Consider the following 23,685-nt stretch of genomic DNA (forward strand, 5'->3'; position numbering starts at 1 on the left):
CCTACTTGGGGCATGATTCTGCCACCTTACACACACACACACACACACACACACATACACAGTATTCCTTTAAAGTTTAGTCCATGAGTTGTTGCATTGGTTTTATTGGAACTCTTTGCAGAGAAAGAGGGTGGCAACAGGCTCTCTATTAGTAAAAACTTTTAGTTGGGAAAATAAATGGGGCAGTGGCCTAAATTTTGATGGGATCAAGGTAAGAGGAAGGAAAAAATCAAACTTCCAGAGTTTAGAATTTAAAAAATGAATAGAGAAGCTTTAACTTATCCACCTTACTTTTGATCATGTAAGTTATGCTCTGGAAGAGAGAGGAAGCAGTAAACTGCTTGTTAAATCACATTACTCATATTTTTCCTCTAGCCCTTTATTGGAAGATACACATGCACAAAGTGTCAATGGATTTGAGCTGTGTATCTCTTTTGAGATGATGTGACGATATGGGAGTGCAAAAAATCAAGTGAGACAATCACTTAATAGGCCCTCTCACCTAAATTAATGAGAACACTCATGTTCAGGAATATGTAGAGCACATCTGAAGACAGGAGCACAACCACTGAATTACATTATCCTTGCAATCCATTCTTTAATGCAACACTTCTGTGTGCAAAAAAAAAAATATATTGATTTTTGCCTGATCATCAGGACCTATTCTGATGGTAGGAAAGGAAGTCAGGCAGCAGTGAAAATGCTGACTCAAAAATACTGGAATTAAACTAAATGGCTGTATAACACTTACGTGGGATTTTTTTGCATGAGAAGTCGTAACAGTGAGCATTTTAGTTTTACTGCTGGGGAGGATGGTTAACTCAACTCCTCCTTTCCCACCCAAAACAAGCAATGGTGACATAGGGCACAGTATAAGCAATTGCAGTGAAATTTAATTAAACAGACAGAACTGAATTAAATTTTTCAGCAGAAACTTTTGAGGGAGGGGCAAAAATGCAGATTCAGCAACACTGAAATGTTCTGCAAATGTGGGTGAGTTTCAAATTATTCCTGTTGGAAAACTGCAAACAAAAGTTTAAAAAGCCAAAATATTCTGATTCTTCCGTACAAAACAAATTGTTGTTTCCAAATTTCCTTCAATTTATTAAAAATAAAGGAAAATGCTCAAAATCAAACCAAAAACATTTTGTTTCAGGTCGAACAAAATGTTTCATTTGATCATTTTGTTTTTCAATCAAAGTTAAACAATATTTTTTTCAAAACTGTCAATGAACCAAACAATCAGTTATTCTTACAGCCTGTAATGGGCTGCATTCAGCTCTCGCAAGCACCCCTTCTGGTTGGGTGTGCCTGCAGTCTTTAAACAGTCCCAACCCTGGGACTGGGCCGTACCCCCAGGGCTTCCTCCCTGGAGGTAATGGTTTCTCTCTCTTCGTCTGTTCTGGCCCCAGCTCTCCAGCTGGGCCTCTTAACAGTTCAGTTTCCGTTCTGGGGATTTCTCTCTGTCCAATTGTAGGCCACTTCACCAATGGCCTATTGTGGGGGATCCAGGCCCACCCATTATTCTGGGTCCCAGACCAGGGACCCTCAGAATAGCAGCCATGTCCCTTTAACTAGACTGCTTTCAGTTCCCTGGGCCACTTCCCCGTGGTCCCAGCCTTCACCGATACTTCACACTTAGCTAACAGCTTCTTCTGTGTTCAGGCCCAGCAGCCATCCAGGAGTTCTTTCTTGCTGCCCTGTTCCTGCCAGCACTGAGCTGTCCATGGTATTGAAGTTCCCTTTGGCCAGCCAGGAGCACTAGCTGTACTCTCTGGCTCCAGCAAGGAACTGCCTCTCTCTCTCTCTGCAGCTCCTTTTTATATGGCCTTCCTGGGCTCTAACTGGCTGCTCCCTGCAGCCTCTCTGATTTGGCTAGCCCTTTGCAGCCTCTCTAGGCTGTTCAGAGGACTTAGCTCCTCTGCTCCTTTCCTGGGACAGGTGTGGGAGGACACTCAGGCCTCTAGCAAGGGGCCTCTGGGCCTAGTCCATCCCATCACACCGTCCTAGTATATGCTATTTAACAGCTGATCTGGGATGCTCTGTAGCCAGGAACCTGCACCAGGGTTTACCACTGTACAGTTGTGATAAATCCAGGATGAATCTAGCCCTATAAGGATAGAGTAAATGACTTCTGCTTACTGAATGGATCTTCCCTACAGACTTTCTAGCTCTGAGGAAATATGGTTCTCAGAACTGAAGGTTCAAGACATTTTTTTTCTTCTAGCCTCAAGATACAGTTGCCTTTTTGCCAAGAAGAGTTCTGAGTGAGGCCAGTTACAAAGCTTTCCTCATTTCAGAAAGTTTGTGGACTACTTTTCAGTAATTACAGTTGAAACTTGTTGATTAGAAAGATCATTTTTAGACATTTTATTTTAAAAACAGCATATAGAACTAGTCCTTAAATTTATCATGATCATTTGTTGTGCAGTGTTTACAAACTAATGCACATCATGGGGAAGAGAGGCCGCAGTTTGGGCACCAAGAATCTTGTCCTGTTCCCATTTGTTTTAGTGGAGCTGAATTGTGCTATTGAAACATGGGCCCTGTGCTGTAAGGTACCCTCTAAAGCTTATATTAATTAAATATTAGATGCTTGTTTTTCCCTCAAAAGGTTGTGTGGTAGAGAAAGAGAATCACTGCTTACATGAAGTGTGCTGAGTGATCTGTTGATAATTAATACTCAGTTTTTACCCAGCCAGTCTCAGTCTCCCATCCCAACTCCCAGTGCTAGTTCCCCTCTCCTGCCCCCCTTCTCCCAATCTCTAGACCAGAGATCGGCAACCTTTGGCACGTGGCCTGCCAGGGTAAGCCCCCTGGCGGGCCGGGCCGGTTTGTTTACCGTGCCGCTTCCTGCAGCCCCCATTGGCCTGGAGCGGCGAACCGTGGCCAGCGGGAGCTGCGATTGGCAGAACCTGCGGACACGGCAGGTAAACAAACTGGCCAGGCCTGCCAGGGGGCTTACCCCTGGTGTGCCAAGGGCCAAAGGTTGCCAATCCCTGCTCTAGACACAGTTCCCCCTCCCAAACTCTTTTTTCTTATCTACGCCCTTTGTCCCAGGTCCGGCTCTTGTCCCCTCTCCATTTCTACTCTATGTTGCTTGGGCCCAGCAAGGGGAGCATAGACAGCACACAAACACACACAAACTTTCCGTTTCCAGATCTTATACCTGGATCCAGCCCCTGCCTTGTCCACAGCAGCCCGGAACTGCAATCGTAGGGAAAGTCCTGCTTCACCCCTCCAGCTCCAAGGTGGAGCATGCTCTTTGTGGACAGAATCTCTGGAAATTTTATCTGTGAAGCTCTAAGAAGTCTCTGCTGAGCATGTGTGAACTATGATTTTTCAAAGGCTTATAACTTGACCAAATTTTGGTGGATTTTCACAGAGGCAGCAAAAGGCACATACCTGACATAAAGATCATACTCTGGTGCAAAGTATGGGGGCACTAGAGCTGCTCAGAGAAAAGGCTGCCAGAATTTTTGACAAGGGAGGAAAAACAACAATTTTTGGCTGAAATTTTCCAAATATATATGTACAGCCTCAGGATGACAAATGGGATAGAAAATTGCATTTCAAATGGTTACTTTGGCAACCTTAATAATAAATGGCACTACCAGTCCTAACTATAATACAATAATAATAATGGCTTTTCTGTGATGGCTCACACAATGCATTAAGGTAATGCCTTATTTAGGGCTAAAATTATTCCCTCCTATGCAACTGCAGAGAGCCCTCACCTACTTGAACCAGTTTAATTCTACACTGGGCAGGATTTTTGAATCCTAGATAGACTCCATCAATAGTGTAGTTGAGGGTAAACAAAGCTTACTCATCTCTCATTTGGGGAATATGGGTTTTAGCTCAGGCTAGTTTACCAACTTATTTTTTTACTACTACAAACTGGTCCCCATGTCCACTGCACATCCCTCCCACTTCTAATTCAAATATTTGACCTTAAAAGAATAAAATTCTATATACCAGAAGGTTTATCCACTTCTTTCCTAGGAAATATGACGCATTTTCCTATGCCTGAATATTACAATTATCCACAATTATCTAATAATAAATTAACAGGTAGCTACTTTTTTTTGGTAGCAAACTTTCAAAATGTATAAAATCTTTCATGTTATGCAACTATCATTGACTAAAGCCAAAATTTTCAAACTTCGGTGCCCAAAGTCAGACGCATATCCACATGGATTTAGCTCCTACTAATATGGTCACCTACACTCAAAATGTTTTGTGATGCTTCAAAATTAATAGGAATTTTATTTTAATATTCATTTCTGCATGATAATGTTCAGTTTTTCTTAGGTAACAAAGAGATACCTTTGCCTAAAGCAGTTCTTCCGTATGCCAGCACGGTTACTTCTACATGGAAGCATTTCCACAAAACAGAATTTAAAATTAAATCAAGATTCATTGATTATTATTCATTGTTTAGTCTATCCCTACAGCTTTTGTAGATCTACAAAATAGATGTCTGAATAACTGAAACTACACTAGATAAACAACTAAACCAGTTATGGGATGATGGTACAATTTCCTCTCTTTATTCTATTACTGTACCCCCCCTTACAGTTAACATTTCCCTCCTCTCCAGGAAAACTTGAGAGCATTCTTGGCCTTTCCTGCATTTTTAAAGATCAAATTTGTTAAATAATAAAAAGAACATATTGTAAATCTATTATCTATATACTGTAATGGCAGTTATCTTCAGTATATTCCTTCCTAATTCACCAGTGTGGAATTGGGACGCTTACAGCTTTTCCCAAAAGTTCATTCAGGAAGCCGTATATTTTTGGTAGCTACATTGTAGTATGTTAATATAGTATGTGAAAGCTTAAAGTCAAAGTCTCTAATAAATGGAACCTAATAGGCTTGTAAATAGACAGGTTTTTGTATTTCTGTTATTGTTGAAGTACAAAAACATGGTAAGAAAGAGGCAGTAGAAGAGTACGTAATAAAAAGCAAGCTATCTAACATTTAGAAACATAAATAACTTAAACCCCCCCAAAGTAACCAAATGGAGAATAAATAAATGTCCAGGAAAGTGTAGGTGTTTTTATGTAATATGAGTAAAGGCCAAAAATACAGGAGGAGTAACATGAGAGAGAGAAGTACGCAAAATTTGACAGACCAGATTAAACCATTGGTCCATCAAGTAAGTGCCCAGCCTTCGGCATTGGCCATTACTCAATGCTTCAGAGGAAGGCAAAACCCCCATAATGCACCCACTCAAATAAGAAATGCTATACACTGAGAAAATCATTCCTTCAACCCCTGTGGCAATCAGTTTACTCCTTGAAGCATGAGATTAGATTACCCTTATTTTAGCATGCATAACTACAAGTGTTATTTCTTGTCATAAAGTTATCTGTCCTTTTAAAAATCCCAGTAGCTGACTCTATGACCTTGTGTAGCAGTGACTTCCATGGTGTGTGTGGAGGACAGGAGACCAAAAGGCATAGAAAAGGAGCAATTTTTCCCCTTGATCTATCTGCGTAAATCCCAATAATCTTAAATAGAGGTATGTGCATGCAAGAAAAAGTCTGCAGAGATAGTGTGTATGAATGTAAGAGAGAGAGATGGTGAATGAAGGAATGGAACCTAGGGTTTTCAAACAAATATGGTTAATAATTTATATACATCTGAAAGGTATGTTAAGAATCTGGTTTCAGTTAGGATTCTGTGGACCTGAGTAAATCAAACAAGGTGTATGTACATGATATGAATGTCCAGAAACACCTCTCTGGAATTTCAGGGTCAAATTCTGCTGTCTTGTACACTGATCAAATGGAACCCTATAAATGGCAGTGAGGTTGAACAGCTGCAAATGGGGGTAGAATCTGATCCACTGTAGTCATGCATGATGTGAAATATATTATCCTTTATACTATAATCTATCCCTCTGCTGTATACAAAGATTATTTCTTTACAATTTCTTTTTTTAAATGAACTTTAGTCCAAGGACGAGCTACCATGGGCTGCCAGAGAAACTCAAGCTGGCATGAGCCAGCACAAGCAGCATCCTCAGCAGAAACTCTGTACACTCTAAACTCCTTTCAGTCCTCTCTCACCTCACTCCCGCTCTACCTTCCCTCCATGTTCCCCTTCCCTCCTTCCTGCTTAGCCTCCACCCTAGCTCCCATCTGCATTTCCCTCCCTTCTTTGTTTGCTCTTTCTTCCTTTGTCTTTTCAGTTAGCCAATCCCATTCTAACAAAACTCCCAGAAAATGTAATAAACAGAAAACATAACCCCCTGAAAAAGAACTGTGGTGCTAACATGTCGTTTGCAAAACAGCACTCTGTTCACTGTGCATATGTTATATTCCTTTCCTCTACATTGTGTCTGCCATACCTTTGCAGTGGGGACTGTCTCTTACTCTGTGTTTGCATAGCACCTAGTACAATGGGGCTTTGTTCATTAAATAATAGTGAAATATGCTAAGACTGACAGCTTTGGATAATGAAATCCTTTATACTCACAGAATAGGTACAGAACAGAGAGAAGCAGTGTAATCTTCCCTCCTATTCCCTACCAGTATGTTTCAACCATGAACTGGAGGGACCACCTCTGATGTGAGCAGGGATTTTATCCTTCAAGCTGCTCAGTCCATAGACCCTACCATGGGATACCCAAGAAGAGTGCTAATTAGTATCCTGGGTAACATATTTTTGCTCTATTATATGTCCACTGAGAAATTACTGAGAAGAACCACTGAGTAGGCATATAAAGCTCATAAGAGCAGAACCACCACCATACTGGGTCAGACTAATGGTCCATCTAGCCCTGTCTTCCAACAGTTGCCAGCACCTGACGATTCAGAGGGAATTAACAGAACAAGGCAATTATTGAGTGATTCATCCTTTGTCATCCATTCCCAGCTTCTGAGACTTAGGGACACTCAGAGTATGGGGTTGCATAATGTGTAACGCGGCATATACGAGTAACCTTTCAGTGGACACACAATAAAAGAAGGTTTCAGAGTAGCAGCCGTGTTAGTCTGTATTCGCAAAAAGAAAAGGAGTACTTGTGGCACCTTAGAGACTAACAAATTTATTAGAGCATAAGCTTTCGTGAGCTACAGCTCACTTCATCGGATGCATTTGGTGGAAAAAAAAAAAAAACACGTTTTTTTTTTGTTTTTTTTTCCACCAAATGCATCCGATGAAGTGAGCTGTAGCTCACGAAAGCTTATGCTCTAATAAATTTGTTAGTCTCTAAGGTGCCACAAGTACTCCTTTTCTTTTTACAATAAAAGAAGACTGTGAAGAGGAGTTCCACCGAAATAAAGGCCTTCAGCAGCTAACCCTTAAAAAAATTACTGGACGAAGAACATTGTTCAAAATGTACATATTTACACTCTTTCCGAAAATGTTACTACAAATTTAACTATTTTCCAGGAATTTGTAACAAGTGATTTTGTACATTATGAATTTGCTAAACATGTTTTTACTGATGACATCCATCTAAAACACCTCCTAACTTTCATAAACAACAGTTTCTGAAATGAAAATTGAATTTTTAAAGACGTAATGGTATACATCAAAGAAATGTATATCTATGCTGTCCATCACCCTAGTATCCAACTGTTTCCCATTATAAATCCTTTTCAGGTTTGCAAAAGAGCTGGAGGAAATCTGACACTGACTTAATGCATGTTTTATGTTTTACCTGGTTTACCAAGTACTGCCTTTTTAAAATGTAATATAAACTTTTATAGGATTTGAAAATAAAGATTCATATTGTTCCATAATTTGTGAAATGCAAATCATGAAATTAATTAGATCAAGATTGGATTTGCTGCTTACCTACTTTCCCATTCTCTGAACTGTGCCAAACAAGCCCAAACATGTCAGTCTTATCTATATAGATTGTAAACTCTCCAGGGCTGATTCTTTATACAATGACTAGCACAATGGGGCATGGATCTCAGTTGGGACCTTTGGGTAATACAATAATACAAATAATAACTGTAAAAAATATTATACTTGCAATATTTTGTCTCAATGTGGTACTAATTTTTGAGGTTCTTCATCACTATTATTATTATTCCAAAGCACAAAGGATCTAAGGAACCAAAAGTATTTTTTTTTTAACTTTGATTTAGATACTATAGAAAATTACCTGTAGAATATTGATTACTCTCTGTCTCATTCTCTTCCACTGTGTGCTGTCTACAAACTTATGTCCTGGAGGCTGCAAATTGTTCTTTTCAGACAAGTCAGTTATGGGAACTTAAATAAACAGTGGCAATTTCAGCACTGGAAAGCAGCTGAAATGTCAGAAGAAACCCTCCATGCCGAAGATTTTTGCTAGTGAGAGTTGCTAGGGACTACTGATATGATAAACTCACATGCTGATAACATGCACTGACATTTTCTCTAATTCCAGAAAGCTCCAGTATAGACTATTATCTTACAACCAGCAAAGTATTATACACACAGCTTTTGCGCAAATTAAAACTGTGTAATGTAACACAGATTAAATCAAATTCACACTTTACAAAAAGATCATTCTAGAGAGAAAAACATGGACCACCTTTGCTTTTGGAAATATGGTTGGTTTTATAAAAGCTTTTGTATTTCTAGTAATGCGTCTCTTTTATTCATTTTAATATTCTTGCTAACATTCTCAGTTCCTGAAAAGGGACTTGTCTATACAGGGCAGTTACTGTGCAGTAAGCCTAGGTGTGAATTTCAAGCGCACTAGCTACTTTGCACTAACTCCCTGCAGGAACACTTTTACTGTGCACTAAAGGTGCCCTGAGGCGATTTAGCTTAGTACACCTCCAAACATAGTAAACTACTGTACACAAAGGCACTTTTAGTGTGCAGAAGAGCGTCCATATGGGGAGTTAGTGCAAAGTAGCTAGTGCCTACAAGCAGGTGCACACTAGCTACAAGGGGATTTTTTTCCCCGTGTAGATAAGACCTCAGTGTCTAGTCTAATCACTATCTTGGGCTGACCTGCAGCCTGAGATTAGAACCAATTCCATCTTTGGACAATGGCCAGTTCTTGTCAGCTCACGGACCCAGTGAAAGTCTAGTGTGCAGGTTACTGACCCCACTAAAAGTCCCTGGAATGAGTCATGATGACACTAACTATTGCCACTGATACTGTCCCTGAAGCATCCTTTCCCATTTCATTCATAGACCTACCTACTTCCCCAATCACCTGCAATAGAAGAAATGGGGGAAAAGACTCAAGGGCTTATGCCAGAAACAAACAGATACAGACAAGCTCCCGATCTATGAATTCTTGTTTTCCTACACTCTGGCCATGGAAGAAACAAAGAAATCCCACCTTTCTCCCACTATAGCAGCCACTAAAAATGTCCTGCTGAACTATTCTAAACAGTGAATAACCTAGAATAACCACTCAACTCCGGAACCCAGTACCCTGCAACGAACTTGCAGACTACTTCTTGGAGAAAGTCACCTGAGGATATCCAAGATGGCTTGTCAGGATACGAAGAATCATAAAATGGACATAGGTGCAATAACCCAATACAGTCCATTTCTGAATTGAGCCTATTCACATACCAGGAAATCCTAAAAAACACAACAGAAAAACTGAGCCACCATCTTCAACTCTAACTTAACTTTTTTGAAAGAGTTGAGCAACACAGATTTTCACAAATAGCAACATTTTCACTTGTTTATTCACTACCCAATGTAAAACTATAGTCCAAAATGCAACCTCAGATTTGAATGTGCAACATCCAATACAGGCAGGGAGAATTGTGTGTGCAGAAGTATGAGCAGGATTTGGCCAAAATACAAAGGAAGTGTAATAAATGTCTCTGTCAGGCCCTGCATTACCATCTTCTTACTGTAGGCTTTGTGTATCCTTGCAGGTCTGGTGGGCTATACAACAGCAGTATCCTTCTAACCAGTAATTTAGGGATCAGTTCTGCTCCTCTTGACTTTAATAATGTAAAATCTATTCCCAGAAGAAGTTTTAGATTTTTGAGAGTTTGAAGAAAGTGTACTCAGACTTAAAAACAGCAATGTGAGCTGCTGGAAATTATAGTGCATTAGACTACAACCACCAGTCAGCAGAATGCTGCTGAATATCTCATTAGCCCATCACAGAGTCATGAGCCTTCAAAAAGAAAAGATAAAACAAAAAAGTATTTAGGGAACTTTAAACCACCCGGAAGTAGCAAGATTTTTGGGTTGGTAATATAGGATGTTCTTGTGTGGAAAAATCCTTTTTCTCCTGCAAGAACTACATTACATGATAGTGTAGAATTCAGACTAAGATCCCAACATTCTGTAAATCCATGAAACATCTCTCTCTCTCTCTCGCTCTCTCTCTGGTTTTGTTATGTAAATATAATTTTGTATGTATGTAAATATAATTTTTCTAGGTCAGTAATCTGTGTCTACAATCAGGAGACTGCCACTAAGTCCAGACACAGTACATTCTAACAGCACTAGACTTGTTCCATAAATCAACAGAAACATAAGAAATGAAAAGTTCAGTGGTTACTATGTTAAGGGATATATATAAGTTTCTGCAAAAAGAAAAGGAGCACTTGTGGCACCTTAGAGACTAACAAATTTATTAGAGCATAAGCTTTCGTGAGCTACAGCTCACTTCATGGAAATGCATCCGATGAAGTGAGCTGTAGCTCACAAAAGCTTATGCTCTAATAAATTTGTTAGTCTCTAAGGTGCCACAAGTACTCCTTTTCTTTTTGCAAATACAGACTAACACGGCTGCTACTCTGAAACATATAAGTTTCTAAATGCTTCTCCCAGTTTTTGAAGTAAGCCTCCCCCTGCTCTCCCCAAACTGCAAACAATACTTTGTTCCAGTTGTTTATATCACACTCCTGGAGGGAGTAAGGTGGTGGAGTCTCCAAGAAATATTTTCCCCTAAGAATCCTCCAACGCTCTCTCAAAACTCTAAGGAATTTCCCCCATTTTGACTTAGCAAATTTCAACTGGTGTGGAGTAGAAATTTGATTTGTATAAGTATGCAAATGATAGACTGCATATCTGAACTGCTGGAGAGGGTTCCGATTCCAGGTCTATCATTTAGTTAAATAAATACTTACTCAAGTAGTAGTGAACCTCAAAAATACGGTTTTTGTTTTTGTTTAAAAAAAAGGTCATTCTAAACCTACTTTAGCTTCCTCATCCTATGGCCTCATGGCAGGTCAATAATTCTTCTAGTTGAGAAAGACTTGACATAAGTCCCTTCCAGTCAATGCTGCTGCTTACCTGATGAGAGGTTATGTGAAATAGTCTCATCACATTTCCCAAATTAATCAAACCAAGCCTTCCCTCATGGCAACGTAGAGCACTATCACATAATCAGCAATTTGGCCCAGTTCATTTTTGCTTGTTTTCTATTTGTTATGTTATTTCAAATTAATATATTTCCATCACAGAAATATAGTTTCTAGTCCAACACCTTCATAACATATTTTAGCCAGGATTTTGTTACGCTGAAACAAGAACTGCAGACACAACCATAACTTTACTTGCATGAGTATTGCTGCTATAATATAAAATATGACTTCTGTATATTGAGATCAGTAGGTGAAAAATATTGCCAAAGAAGAAGCTCACCAAGAAGATTGTAATATATATTGTTTGCTTCACAATTATGACAACAATATTTTTCCCCAGAGGGTGATATTTCACAGCTTCTGGGCACAGTATATCTTCATTTGGATCTGAGGGCAGATATACATATAAATCCCCTATCCACTGAAATGAGGACAAACTCTTTTTTCTGAAGCAGGTGCTCTCTTCCACGTTTTTATTTTTTATTTTCAAATTTATTAGTCTCTACTCTCAAAATATGCAATTACTATTAATGAAAACACAATAATAATTCTTACCCCCAAAATATTAATATGAACTTTGGCATGGACAAGAGTTTTTCCAATGATATATTTTTTAAATCACCATTCTTAAATCTTACTTTAGATTACCAAATATCACAAACTAATCTGTGGAACTCTTTGCCATGGAATGTTGTGATGGTAAAAGTATATCCGGGTTCAAAAAAGAACTGGATAAATTCATGGAGGATCGATTCATCAATGGCAATTAGCCAAGATGATCAGGGATGAAACCCCATGTTCAGGGAGGCCCTAAAACTCTGATTACCAGAAGCCAGGAGTGAAGAAGGGGTGGATCGGTCCATAATTGCACTGAAGTATATACTCCCCCTAAAGTTCTAGAACAGAGCACTGTTGGAAACAGGATACTGGGCAAGATGGACCATGGTCTGACCCAGTATGACAGCTCTTATGTTCTCATGAAAATAAAGAATAGTCATTTTCAGATAGTTTTTGGCATGTGTTAAACCTAAAGACTCTTCTACTGCATGCTGTATTATTTTCATTTATCTTTGCAAATGATGTTTTCCATTTGATTTAATATTTACATGAAAAAAGAGTAAACAGTACTTTCCCAATACAATATGTATTGTTTCCTTTGCCTTACATAAGGAAGAGGGACAAACTGAGCCACTCTCCCTAAGGAATATCAACGGAGTAGAAAATGGTAAAAAATAAAATAAATGCACACACAGTGGCATGCAAAAAGCAATTAATAAATGTTGTCAATAACAACAGAAATACCCATGTAAATCGTAAGTTCTGAAAATCTGATTAATATAGGGCATATAGTGGGCCAACCTACAAACCTTTACACATGCCCATGTCTTTACTCATATGACTAGTCTTGTTTAAGTCAATGGGACTACTTATACAATGGGACAACTTATATACATACACAACTTTTATTAGCCAAGTGTTTTCAGGATTGGGTTCAAAGTTACTAAGATTTGGATTCTGCCATCTTTGCTCATGTTGATTAGTACCTTATGCAGCAATTAGTCACAGTGATTTCAGTGGGACTATTTTTGGAGTAATACATGAACAAAGGGTGACACAATCCGGCCACATAGATTTTCCCACTCTCCATAATTACAGCCTAGCCATTAAACTGCTATATTTTCTGAAAGGAACACATCTTCTGGAAACATTCTTTAGCGTTCACTAGGAAGGGATGAGAGCACTGTAGTGTTACTGGTGGGCAGAAGCATATTCATACTGCATTGTTACCACATGAAAAAATAATCTCCATGACATGAATTCCATATACATGAAACCTTAAGGAAATGGGAGGCCAACAGTGCTCTAGTCTTCACTGCAGGGAGATATTGCATGTTGTGTTATATTCTTCTGTGACACACTAAAGAAAATAAATCTTTCACATCACATTTGTTGGGGTATCCCAGAGACATACTATGATTAGACATTTTTCTTGGTGTTGACATTCAACATTAGGATACACTGTTTTCCGTCTAATTAACTTTTCAATGACAGTCACATATTTAAAAGAAATAGAATACTTTCCTTCAGGGCACAGAAGCAAAATTTGCCCAATTTCCTCTCAAGGCACAATGGAAACAAAGCATTATATTTTAACTCAGTGTGGACTGGAAAATCATCTGACATAAGAAACGTAAAGAGCATGAGATACAGTGTGAAAACAGCATCCACTGCAGTGGGGAAAAAAATCCTTAAACACCTGGTTAATACTGTCATTAAGTTAACCCTGTATAACACTGAGGCTTTTCACAACTGTACCACCACCACACTTTGACTGATTAGAATTAATTTATTTGAAATATCTTAAGATATTTTATTTAGCAGCATTATGTTGCCTGAAGGAACTTTTTTAACTTTGGCAATTTTGCAGGGCTGTATTATTTCATGCAATTCTTACCTAGCAATTTTTCAAAATCCTTTAAAATCATATGATAATATTTTTATTAATGCAAGTGATGTTTCAAATTCTAATATTCCTAGCCATTAGGAAAAAAAATTAGTGATACACACAATGAAAATATATTGATATATAACAGGAATGTAAATTACATTACAGAAGTACCTTATGTTACTAAACATTAATCATTCAAATAACTTTTGTAGCAAGTTTTAGATCCTGAACAACATGCCAGTAATGAAGGCACTGCAGATTTACAGAAAAATTCTAGAGTCTTTAACTGAAAATATGAACCCACCTGTAGTTTTACTAAACCATCCCACAGATTTCAGCACCTAAATATATCCCTGTTATAGAATTCTATAGAATGTTTTTCAGAAAATTCTACAGCAAGGATATCATTTTCTGTTAAATTCTGTAGGCTTTTAGAGCAATTTTTAGAGACTCTAAAAACATTGATTTAATCTCTATTAATTTCTATAGGACTTATCATAAGTGAGATATGTCTCATTACGGTACAGATTTCTGTTTTGGATATGTGTCTCAAAAGAATTCAAAATATCCACAGCATGCTACTTACTGATGTGTAGAGGAAACCTTCTCCATTTAGGGCTATATACAACCCTGTCTTTAAACCCTGGATAGCGACAACTCGTAGTCCCACTGGTATAAGGTTGAATAGTGCTGTAAATATAAACATGATCTGTCACAGATGGGCACTGATAAATAGAGTATTTGAATAACCAAAATCAAGAACAAAGAACAACTGTTATCGCCTTCACAAAAAGCTCTGATTTCAATAAAATTTTAATTAAGAAAGCATTGCTACTGGTTAAGTTATTATTTAAGCTTTATGTTGCAAATTTAATTGGCAATTATTCCTGTAGCATTTTAGTATTGGCACAATTGCTAGCTAGCAAATAAAAAGAATATCTCATAGGACTGCAAAGAGTACAATAGCATCACAATTTCAATTAATGGAAAATGCTGAAACCATATAGAGGGGGAGGGGATAGAAACAATCTCTAAGTATAACATTTTGTCATCTATTAGTTTCATGCAGAAAGTGAGAGTAAACAATCAGATTATTCTGCAGAATGAAAATCTTTCCATTTTGCCCACAGTGAATTTTTTTCTCTTAAACATTTAAATGTTATTGTACTATGAAGCACCCCAAGTAAAACTGCTTTCAGCATGGCTATGGCTCCAGAACTGAAAGTGCAATGGCTATTTTTGTTGAGAGTATCTTTGATATAAGCAATGGTACACAGACTCAGTATATGGGAAAGCACTTAGGCTTCTATGCAGAAAAGTAATCAAGCACAGATTTGAATGGAACTTAAGCACACACATGTACATGAGCTTTCCTGAAAAAGTATGCTTTTCTAAACTGAGGCTTTAAAGAGAAACAGTTAACAACAGCTGCAGTAACAAAAGTACATAGATTTAACATAAAAAGACAGCAAAAATGTTGATAAAAGTCTGAAAAGAAAACAATATAAAGGTGCAAGTAGGGGAAAAAAGAGTTCAAAAACCTCAAAACAAAATCAACAAAAACCAAGAGAAAAACAGCATGGCATTAATTTTATTGCCAACATTTAACAGCCATCAGGATGGAGATGTTGTTTAATGATGGCATAAATGAATAAGAAGGTTTAGAAATCTGTTGGCTGCAGTTCAAATTTGAAGTCCAAAATGGCAAGTTGCACTTGTGCTAAATTACATGGGAAAGATGGTAAATGCCATTTTATGACTCATGCCCAGCAAAACACCTGGCAGAGAAGATATCCTTGAAAAAGATTTTAGTGTTCTGACTGACTACCCCTCTATTTAAAAATGAAATAAACAAAGTATATAGAATATTAGTTTTCAGGCAAGTGAGACATGGACCAATTTTTATGCCAAATTACACCAATAAGAATGCATATGTTTGCTGGCCTGGATTATGAGATAAGATGCAAACTGTGCATCACTCAGGATCTGGGGAATAGCCCCTGAGCCAGAGCTCATGCTGGACAGCTTTTAAGCTCTGGATGATCTAGGAAGTGGGAGAGGTCCAGGCCCTTGGATGAAAAGCAAAGTACAACCTGTATGTATACTAAAGACACATAAGCCCGTGGTACCAGCAAGTTAAGTCTCAGGAGGTAAAACTGCATTTCAAAACACCCACTAAAGGTGTGGTGGGTTATCCAGCATTTGAAAAGGAATGTCATATATATGACAAGAAAGCATGCTTCATGGTACAATCCCTAGCTAAGATCCCAGAGTTCAAACCCACGTCAGAAAAAGGGGAAATGCATTCACAATCAACAAGGCAGACACATAGCCTAGGTAGCCTAGCCTAACTCCAGATTGGTTAGGCAATGACTACAGAGATATAAAGGACACAATATTGACACAGAGGAAGCTAACCAAATCTACATAAACGGAGTAGAGTATATCACATGCTAGAATGGTAATACCCTAAAATATTCTCTCAACATATACCAACAACATTATCAGGCACATGCAATAGAAGAATACATGAAATGTGATCCTGTTAAGAAGAAATATAGCGACAGTGAAAAAGTTGGAAGATGCTGTGATAAAGCAGCCTACTTCCTGCAGCTTCAGAATGAAAAGAAAGTGTATAAAAAAGAACTCCAGAAGGTCCAGAAAACAAATTGATGGATTTATATAAGAGAGATGCTACACAGAAAGTTATACCTAAACCAAAAATTAGCATCAATATGTATTATTTGTATTGCTGTAGCTCCGAAGGATCTCGGTCAGACTGGGGGAGGTCTTACTGGTCTAGTTACCGTACAAACATACAGTAAATACATGTATCTAATCTAATCTGAAACAAGATACCATGAATGTGACAAAGACAAGCAAGGAAGGGAGATGGGGAGTGCAATAGATAATGAGAAAAAAAAAGGATCATAGAAGTATCTAAGTTAGCTATTGCACAGTTTGATGGCTTCTGAAGGTTCCAAATCATCTGAAAGTTTTAAAATAATAAGTAACGTCAGTTATCCCCAACTGTCACATAGCAAGACACCATTATTTGGATGGCTTTTTGTTAGGTGTCACAGCAAAACTGGGTCTTGCATAGGGATCTGCAGGTTTGCAGCCCTGAAATAATTAATGTTTTTATGCAAATGATGAGAAAACAAATTAGAGAGATTTATGTTTATTAACCTCTAGTGGTTTAAAAAGCACTGAGAGAGATATTTAATTATGTGTCTTTTTAAGGCCATCAAATTATAACCTTAGATCCTCAGCACTGAAGGAATTAGATTAGTGCATGAGCTGTTAAAATGGAAAGCAGAATGCTGGAACTCTGCTAATAAAGATCATTGAATCATAGAATATCAGGGTTAGAAGGGAGCTCAGGAGGTCATCTAGTCCAACCCCCTGCTCAAAACAGGACCAATCCCCAACTAAATCATCCCAGACAGGGCTTTATCAAGCCTGACCTTGAAAACCACAAAGGAAGGAAATTCCAGCACCTCCCTAGGTAACCCATTCCAGTGTTTCACCACATTCCTAGTGAAAATGTTTTTCCTAACATACAACCTAAACCTCCCTCACTGCAACTTGAGACCATTACTCCTTGTTCTGTCATCTGCTACCACTGAGAACAGTCTAGATCCATCCTCTAGATCCATCCCCCTTCAGGTTCAGCAGCTATCAAATCCCCCCTCATTCTTCTCTTCTGCAGACTAAACAATCCCAGTTCCCTCAGCCTCTCCTCATAAGTCATGTGCTCCAGCCCCCTAATCATTTTTGTTGCCCTCCGCTGGACTCTTTCCAATTTTTCCACATCCTTCTTGTAGTGTGGGGCCCAAAACTGGACACAGTACTCCAGATGAGGCCTCACCAATGTCGAATAGAGGGGAACAATCACATCCCTCAATCTGCTGGCAATGCCCCTATTTATACAGCCCAAAATACTGTTAGCCTTCTTGGCAACAAGGGCACACTGTTGACTTATCCAGCTTCTCACCCACTGTAACCCCTAGGTCCTTTTCTGCAGAACGGCTGTCTAGCCATTCAGTCCTTAGTCTGTAGCAGTGCATGGGATTCTTCCTTCCTAAGTGCAGGACTCTGCACTTGTCCTTGTTGAACCTCATCAGATTTCTTTTGGCCCACTCCTCTAATCTGTCTAGGTCCCTCTGTATCCTATCCCTACCCTCCAGTGTATCTACCACTCCTCCCAGTTTAGTGTCATCTGCAAACTTGCTGAGGGTGCAGTCCACGCCATCCTCCAGATCATTAATGAAGATATTGAACAAAACCGGCCCCAGGACCGACCCTTGGGGCATTCTGCTTGGTATTGGCTGCCAACTAGACATGGAGCCATTGATCATTACTCGTTGAGCCCAACAATCTAGCCAGCCTTCTATCCACCTTATAGTCCATTCATCCAGCCATAGTTCTTTAACTTGCTGGCAAGAATACTGTGGGAGATTGTATCAAAAGCTTTGCTAAAGTCAAGGAATAATACATCCACTGCTTTCCCCTCATCCACAAGGCCAGTTATCTCGTCATAGAAGACAACTAGTTTAGTCAGGCATGACTTGCCCTTGGTGAATCCATGCTGACTGTTCCTAATCACTTTCCTCTCATCTAAGTGCTTCACAATTGATTCCTAGAGGACCTGCTCCATGATTTTTCCAGAGACTGAGGTGAGGCTGACTGGCCTGTAGTTCCCCGGATCCTCCTCCTTCCCTTTTTTAAAGATGGGCACTACATTAGCCTTTTTCCAGTCTTCCGGGACCTCCTCCAATCACCACGAGTTTTCAAAGATAATGGCCAATGGCTCTGCAATCACATCCGCCAACTCCTTTAGCACCATCAGATGCAGTGCATCCGGTCCCATGGACTTGTGCTCGTCCAGCTTTTCTAAATAATCCTGAACCACTTCTTTCTCCACAGAGTGCTGGTCATCTCCTCCCCATACTGGTACATTGGTCCAGTACCTGAAAGTGTGCCTGGATTTCATCCCACAAAACAGTTCGCACTTCATTGGGACAGAGAAGATTAGTCTGCATACAACTATTGATGAACATATGCCCAGCATAACTCTCTTTGGTGCACACTTCTCATTGATTTTAGCAAAACTTTCTATAGCTCAGGCTCATTATGTGATAGCCACATGCTCATAAGTTGGTCAAATAAAAATCAATTTCCTACAGAACCTGGTTCTGCAGTGCTCTTCAGTGCGGACTATTTCCATGCCAGCTTGCAACTTTCAATCTTCTAGCACTTCAGCTGTAACTCCATTAATCTCTCACTAAAGATTGAATTGAGCTATTTAGGCCCAGCTCATAGTAAGTAGGGTTGTCAACTTTCTAGTCGCACAAAACCCAACACCCCACCCCTTCCCTGGGGCCTCGCCCCTGCCCCAGGGCCTCGCCCTCTGCTCACTACATTCCCCCTCCATTGGTGGCTCGCTCGCCCCCATCCTCACCTACTTTCACTGGGCTGGGGCAGGGGGTTGGGGTGTGGGAGGGGGTGAGGGCTCTAATTCGGGGAGCAAGCTTCAGGGTGGGGCCAGAAGCAAGGGATTCAGGGTATGGGAGGGGGCTCCGGGCTGGGGCAGGAAGTTTGGATGTAGGAGGGGATGAAGGTTCTGGCTGCGGGTATGGACTCTGGGATGGGGCTGGAGATGAGAGGTTTGGGGTGCAGGAGAGGTTCCAAGATGGGGGATGGGCCAGAGGGATTTGGACCGTGGGAGGGGGCTGCAGGTTGAAACGGGGATTGGGGTGCAGGAAGGGTGAGGGCTCTGGGGTGGAACCAGGGATGAGGCGTTTAGGATGTGGAAGGGAGCTCTGGGCTGGGACAGAGGTGCAGGTAGGGCTGAGGGCTCTGGGCTGCAGGTGCAGGCTCTGGGCTGGGGCCGGGAATGAGGGGCTTGGGGTGCAGGAGAGTTCTATGGGTTTGGGGGGGTTGGGGTGGGGAGCTCGAGGTGGGGCTTACCTTGGGCGGCTCCCAGTCAGTGGTGCAGCAGGGTGGGAGGGCTAAGGCAGGTTGCGGGCCTATGCTGGCACCACACTGCGCACTCCCTGGAAGCAGCCAGCAGGTCCAGATCCTAGGCGGGGGGGAGAGGAGGGGCACGAGGCTCCATGTGCCGCTTTTGCCTGCAGGCATCCCCACCCCTCATTGGCTGGGAGTGCGGAGCCGGTGCTCAGGGCACGGACAGCACGTGGAGCCCTGTGGCCCCCCTGCCTAGGCGCTGGACTTGCTGGCCGCTTCCGGGGCGCAGCGCAGTGCCAGCCAAAACAGGTAGGGACTAGCCTGCCTTAGTGCCACAGCACTGCCGACTGGACTTTTAATGGTCCAGTCGGTGGTGCTGACCGGAGCCGCCAGGGTCCCTTTTCAACCGAGTGTTCCAGTCGAAAACCAGACATCTGGTCACCCTCAGGGAGTTGTACAATCTGTCTTGGCAAAGCACAAAGCTTTCCAGAGTTTCTCAGCATAAACAGTTATCTGCACAGGGGAATGGAGGTGGAACCACAGCTCTGCCTCCTCCCCACCCCTTCAAGACACGAGTCTGTCTGCAGTAGCTGCTAGCAAGGGAGCAATCCTGTATTGCTCAGAGTTCAGAGGCTGCAATTCTGCATGGGTCTTACTGAGAACATTGGAGCACCCTCCTCCCATGCTGCACACTTACATAAAGGCCAGGAAGAATTGTGGCTCTAAGTAAGACTTGAGAAGTGCAGACAATTAAATAGTCCAGTCACTGAAAGAGTCCAGAGTCCACAATTAAATAGTCCAGTCACTGGCTCATAGACTGTGCACGTGCCCCTTAACTAGGTACTCTTAATCCTTTTCATATTTTGTACGGCATCTTAAGAGAGAGAACACCTCTTGGATTAGCCCCATCTCTTCCTACTTATGATTGCAGAGTCTACCTTCCCTCACATTTGCAATCACATAACCCCACAGTGGCAACTACAGCAACTGCTGACAAATTTTTCTTAGAAAGTTTTGTAATATTCTCTAAGATGTTTTAGAAACAGTGCATTGGCAACATTCAGATTTGGGTTTCAGTGAGATCCAGGGTGATGTAAACATAAACACACTCCACTATGTATGTATGTGTGCATGTATATGTATATTATTTTATATTTATGTTTTATTTTATAAAATACTCACACACACACACCCCTGCATGGTTTGCTGCAGTAACTTGAAATTTGAAATCCCTGGAATTAGAGAGGTGCTTTCTGAAGTCTCAATGAAGGTCTGTTCGGATATGTCTGATTTATAAGATGCCTCATCAGTATTTTCCTCAGTACAGCTTGCTAGAGACAGGTTGCTAAAACTTGCGAACATCTGTCTATATTACACATGCACTGTCCCAGCACCATACATCAACATGCTACACAGTACAGAACCTCTGGTAGGACAGAGACAAAAGGACTCCACTTTTTCTTTGAGCTTATGGGAGGAGACAAAAATGGCTCCCCATCAAAATACCTTTTGACTTGGGAAAAGGAACAGAGTAATGAGAAGGCAGGGAGAGTTTTTCAAAGGCAAAAATGGCAGTCAGGAACCCAATTCCTGGCAATTAGAAATCCAATCCCCCCATTTATGGGTGTTAATAATTTTGTGCTCTTCATAACCCTTATTATTGAGCAAGCCCTTTTACCTGACCGAGATGTTACACAAACTGGGATTAGAACCCAGCTCTCTAATGTGGCAGGCCTAAATGTCAGTCATTTAGCCCAGTCTCTCAGTCAAAGAATCTGCCACATCTACATAATCAGCAGTATCTAGGTCTATAAAACAGGCCTTTTCATGTGTATTAGAATTTGTTTTCTCTGTTAAAAAAAACAAAAAAACCCTGGGAAATTATATATCAAAAAACCTCCACCCATAACTAGGGCCCTACCAAATTCACAGTCCATTTTGGTCAATTTCATGGTCACAGGATTTTAAAAATAATAAATTTCATGATTTCAGCTATTTAAATCTGAAATACGATAGTGTTGTAATTTTTGGGATCCTGACCCAAAAAGGAGTTGAGGGAGGGGATAGCAAGGTTATTATTGAGGGTTTTGTGATACTGCTACCCTTACTTCTGCACTGCTGCTGATGGTGGCACTGCCTTCAAAGCTGGGCGGCTGGAGAGCAGTAGCTGCTGGCCGGGAGCCCAGCTCTGAAGGCAGAGCCGCCACCAGCAGCAGCACAGAAGTAAGGGTGGCATGGTATGGTATTGTCACCCTTACTCTGCGCTGCTGTCTGCAAAGCTGGGCCCTCAGTTAGCAGCTGCCACTCTCTGGCCACCCAGCTGTAAAGGCAGCAGCTCAGAAGTAAGGGTGGCATGGTATGGTATTGCCACCCTTACTTCTGTGCTGCTGCTGGCGGGGTGCTGCCTTCAGAGCTGGGCACCTGGCTAACAGCCGCTGCTCTCCGGCCACCCATCCCTGCAGACAGTGCAGAAGTAAGGGTGGCAATACCACAATTCCCCTAAAATAACCTTGTGACCCCCCTGCAAATCACTTTTGGGTCAGGACCCCCATTTCGAGAAACTCTGGTCTCCCTAGTGAAATCTGTATATTATCGGGTAAAAGCACACAAAAGACCAGATTTCACAGTCTGTGACACGTTTTTCATGGCTGTGAATTTGGTAAGGCTCTACCCATAACCCTCTCTTAAAAGTGTATAACTCAAGTTGCAAAGCCAAGCACTCAAAAATTAGGAGCTGCCTGAATTAAGGCTGACTGTGTAACATAAATTAGTTCCCCTGCTCTTTCATTACATGATCACATACTATTTTTAATATGGGACCTGTGTCTCATTCAGTACACAGTACAGAGCTGCTCTGGGGATGAATCAGGGTTGTGTAGTGAAGAAGCCTGTTGTTTGTAAGATCCTTTCCTTAGCTGCAGAAGTTGGGAGGTGTGTAGTAATGATGCAGGGGGGCTGCAGGAAAAGAGAAAAAAGAATGGTCTCATCTTGAAGGTGACTGAATGCCACCCTGGATAATTGCGTTCTATCCTTGCCTTTGCCACAGAATCCCTATTTGATTCTGGGGAAGTCAGTGGTTTTTATTGCATCATACTCTTTGTGGCAGAGACAGGGGGACTGTACCTCGGTATTTGCCTCCAAGTAGGACAGTCATTGAGGATTATCAGCAACTGAATAACTCTCATCCTAGCAGATCAATGGGATGGCTACAAGCTAGGTAAAATCAGGTTTTCAAGTCTGGATTCCAGGTGGGTAGTAATCAAGCTACAGAGCACTTGAGGGGGACCTTCACCACCTGAGGGGTGGAGTTTGAAGCTGACCAGGAGGGTTACATGAGAGAGGGGACTGGAAATTATAAATGGACCAGGTCAGCTCTGAGTAGCTCTCGCTCTCTCTCTCTCACACTGAGCACAGTAAGAATGCAAGACTGAGCAGAAGGAAGGGTTACGTGCAGGGTCACAGTGAGCCTCTGAAGCTAGCGAAATCTGCAGGAAACGCGGGACCCACGGAGGCAAGGACAGAGCTTTGTCACAACTGGTGACAGAAGTGGGATTTCGTTCACAGCATGGAGGAAGAAAGAGGTTTAAAAAAAAAAGAAGTGCACTGGGGTTTTGGAATTTTTTTTTTTGGTTTGGTTTGTTTGTTTGCTTTGCTCCACAATGGAGGGAGGTGAGGACCCTGAAGACAGCGACTTGTCACTGGGGGAATGTCAACCCCCGATGTTCACTGAGATTTCTCAGGATCTATTCTCAGCCCCCCAAAAGACCTGGAAGACAAAGAAGGAGAGGAAGGCCGCCAAGGCCTTGGGAACCCGGATCCCGACCCAGGGCCAAAAGACCTCCCTAGTAGGCAGATGGACGCAAGCAGCCAACAGAGAAACTTCCACCACAGAAAGTGAGCCAGAAGCTGCCCCCAGCCATGACGGCGGCAAGCCGTTGGAAGAAGCAGAAGCCGGCC

The 23,685-nt window shown here is 41.1% G+C and overlaps 1 protein-coding gene across 1 annotated transcript in view; it reads right to left on the bottom strand.

The window, feature by feature from the left end:
* Positions 1–23,685, bottom strand: part of FGF14 (fibroblast growth factor 14) — a 205,685-nt gene that overhangs the window by 130,405 nt on the left and 51,595 nt on the right. Inside the window, 1 exon segment of the mRNA XM_038373943.2 lies at positions 14,345–14,448. Within this exon segment, the coding sequence (XP_038229871.1) occupies positions 14,345–14,448 (104 nt within the window).

The sequence above is a fragment of the Dermochelys coriacea genome, chromosome 1 (genome assembly GCF_009764565.3).
Source record: "Dermochelys coriacea isolate rDerCor1 chromosome 1, rDerCor1.pri.v4, whole genome shotgun sequence".
NCBI classification, from domain to species: domain Eukaryota; kingdom Metazoa; phylum Chordata; order Testudines; family Dermochelyidae; genus Dermochelys; species Dermochelys coriacea.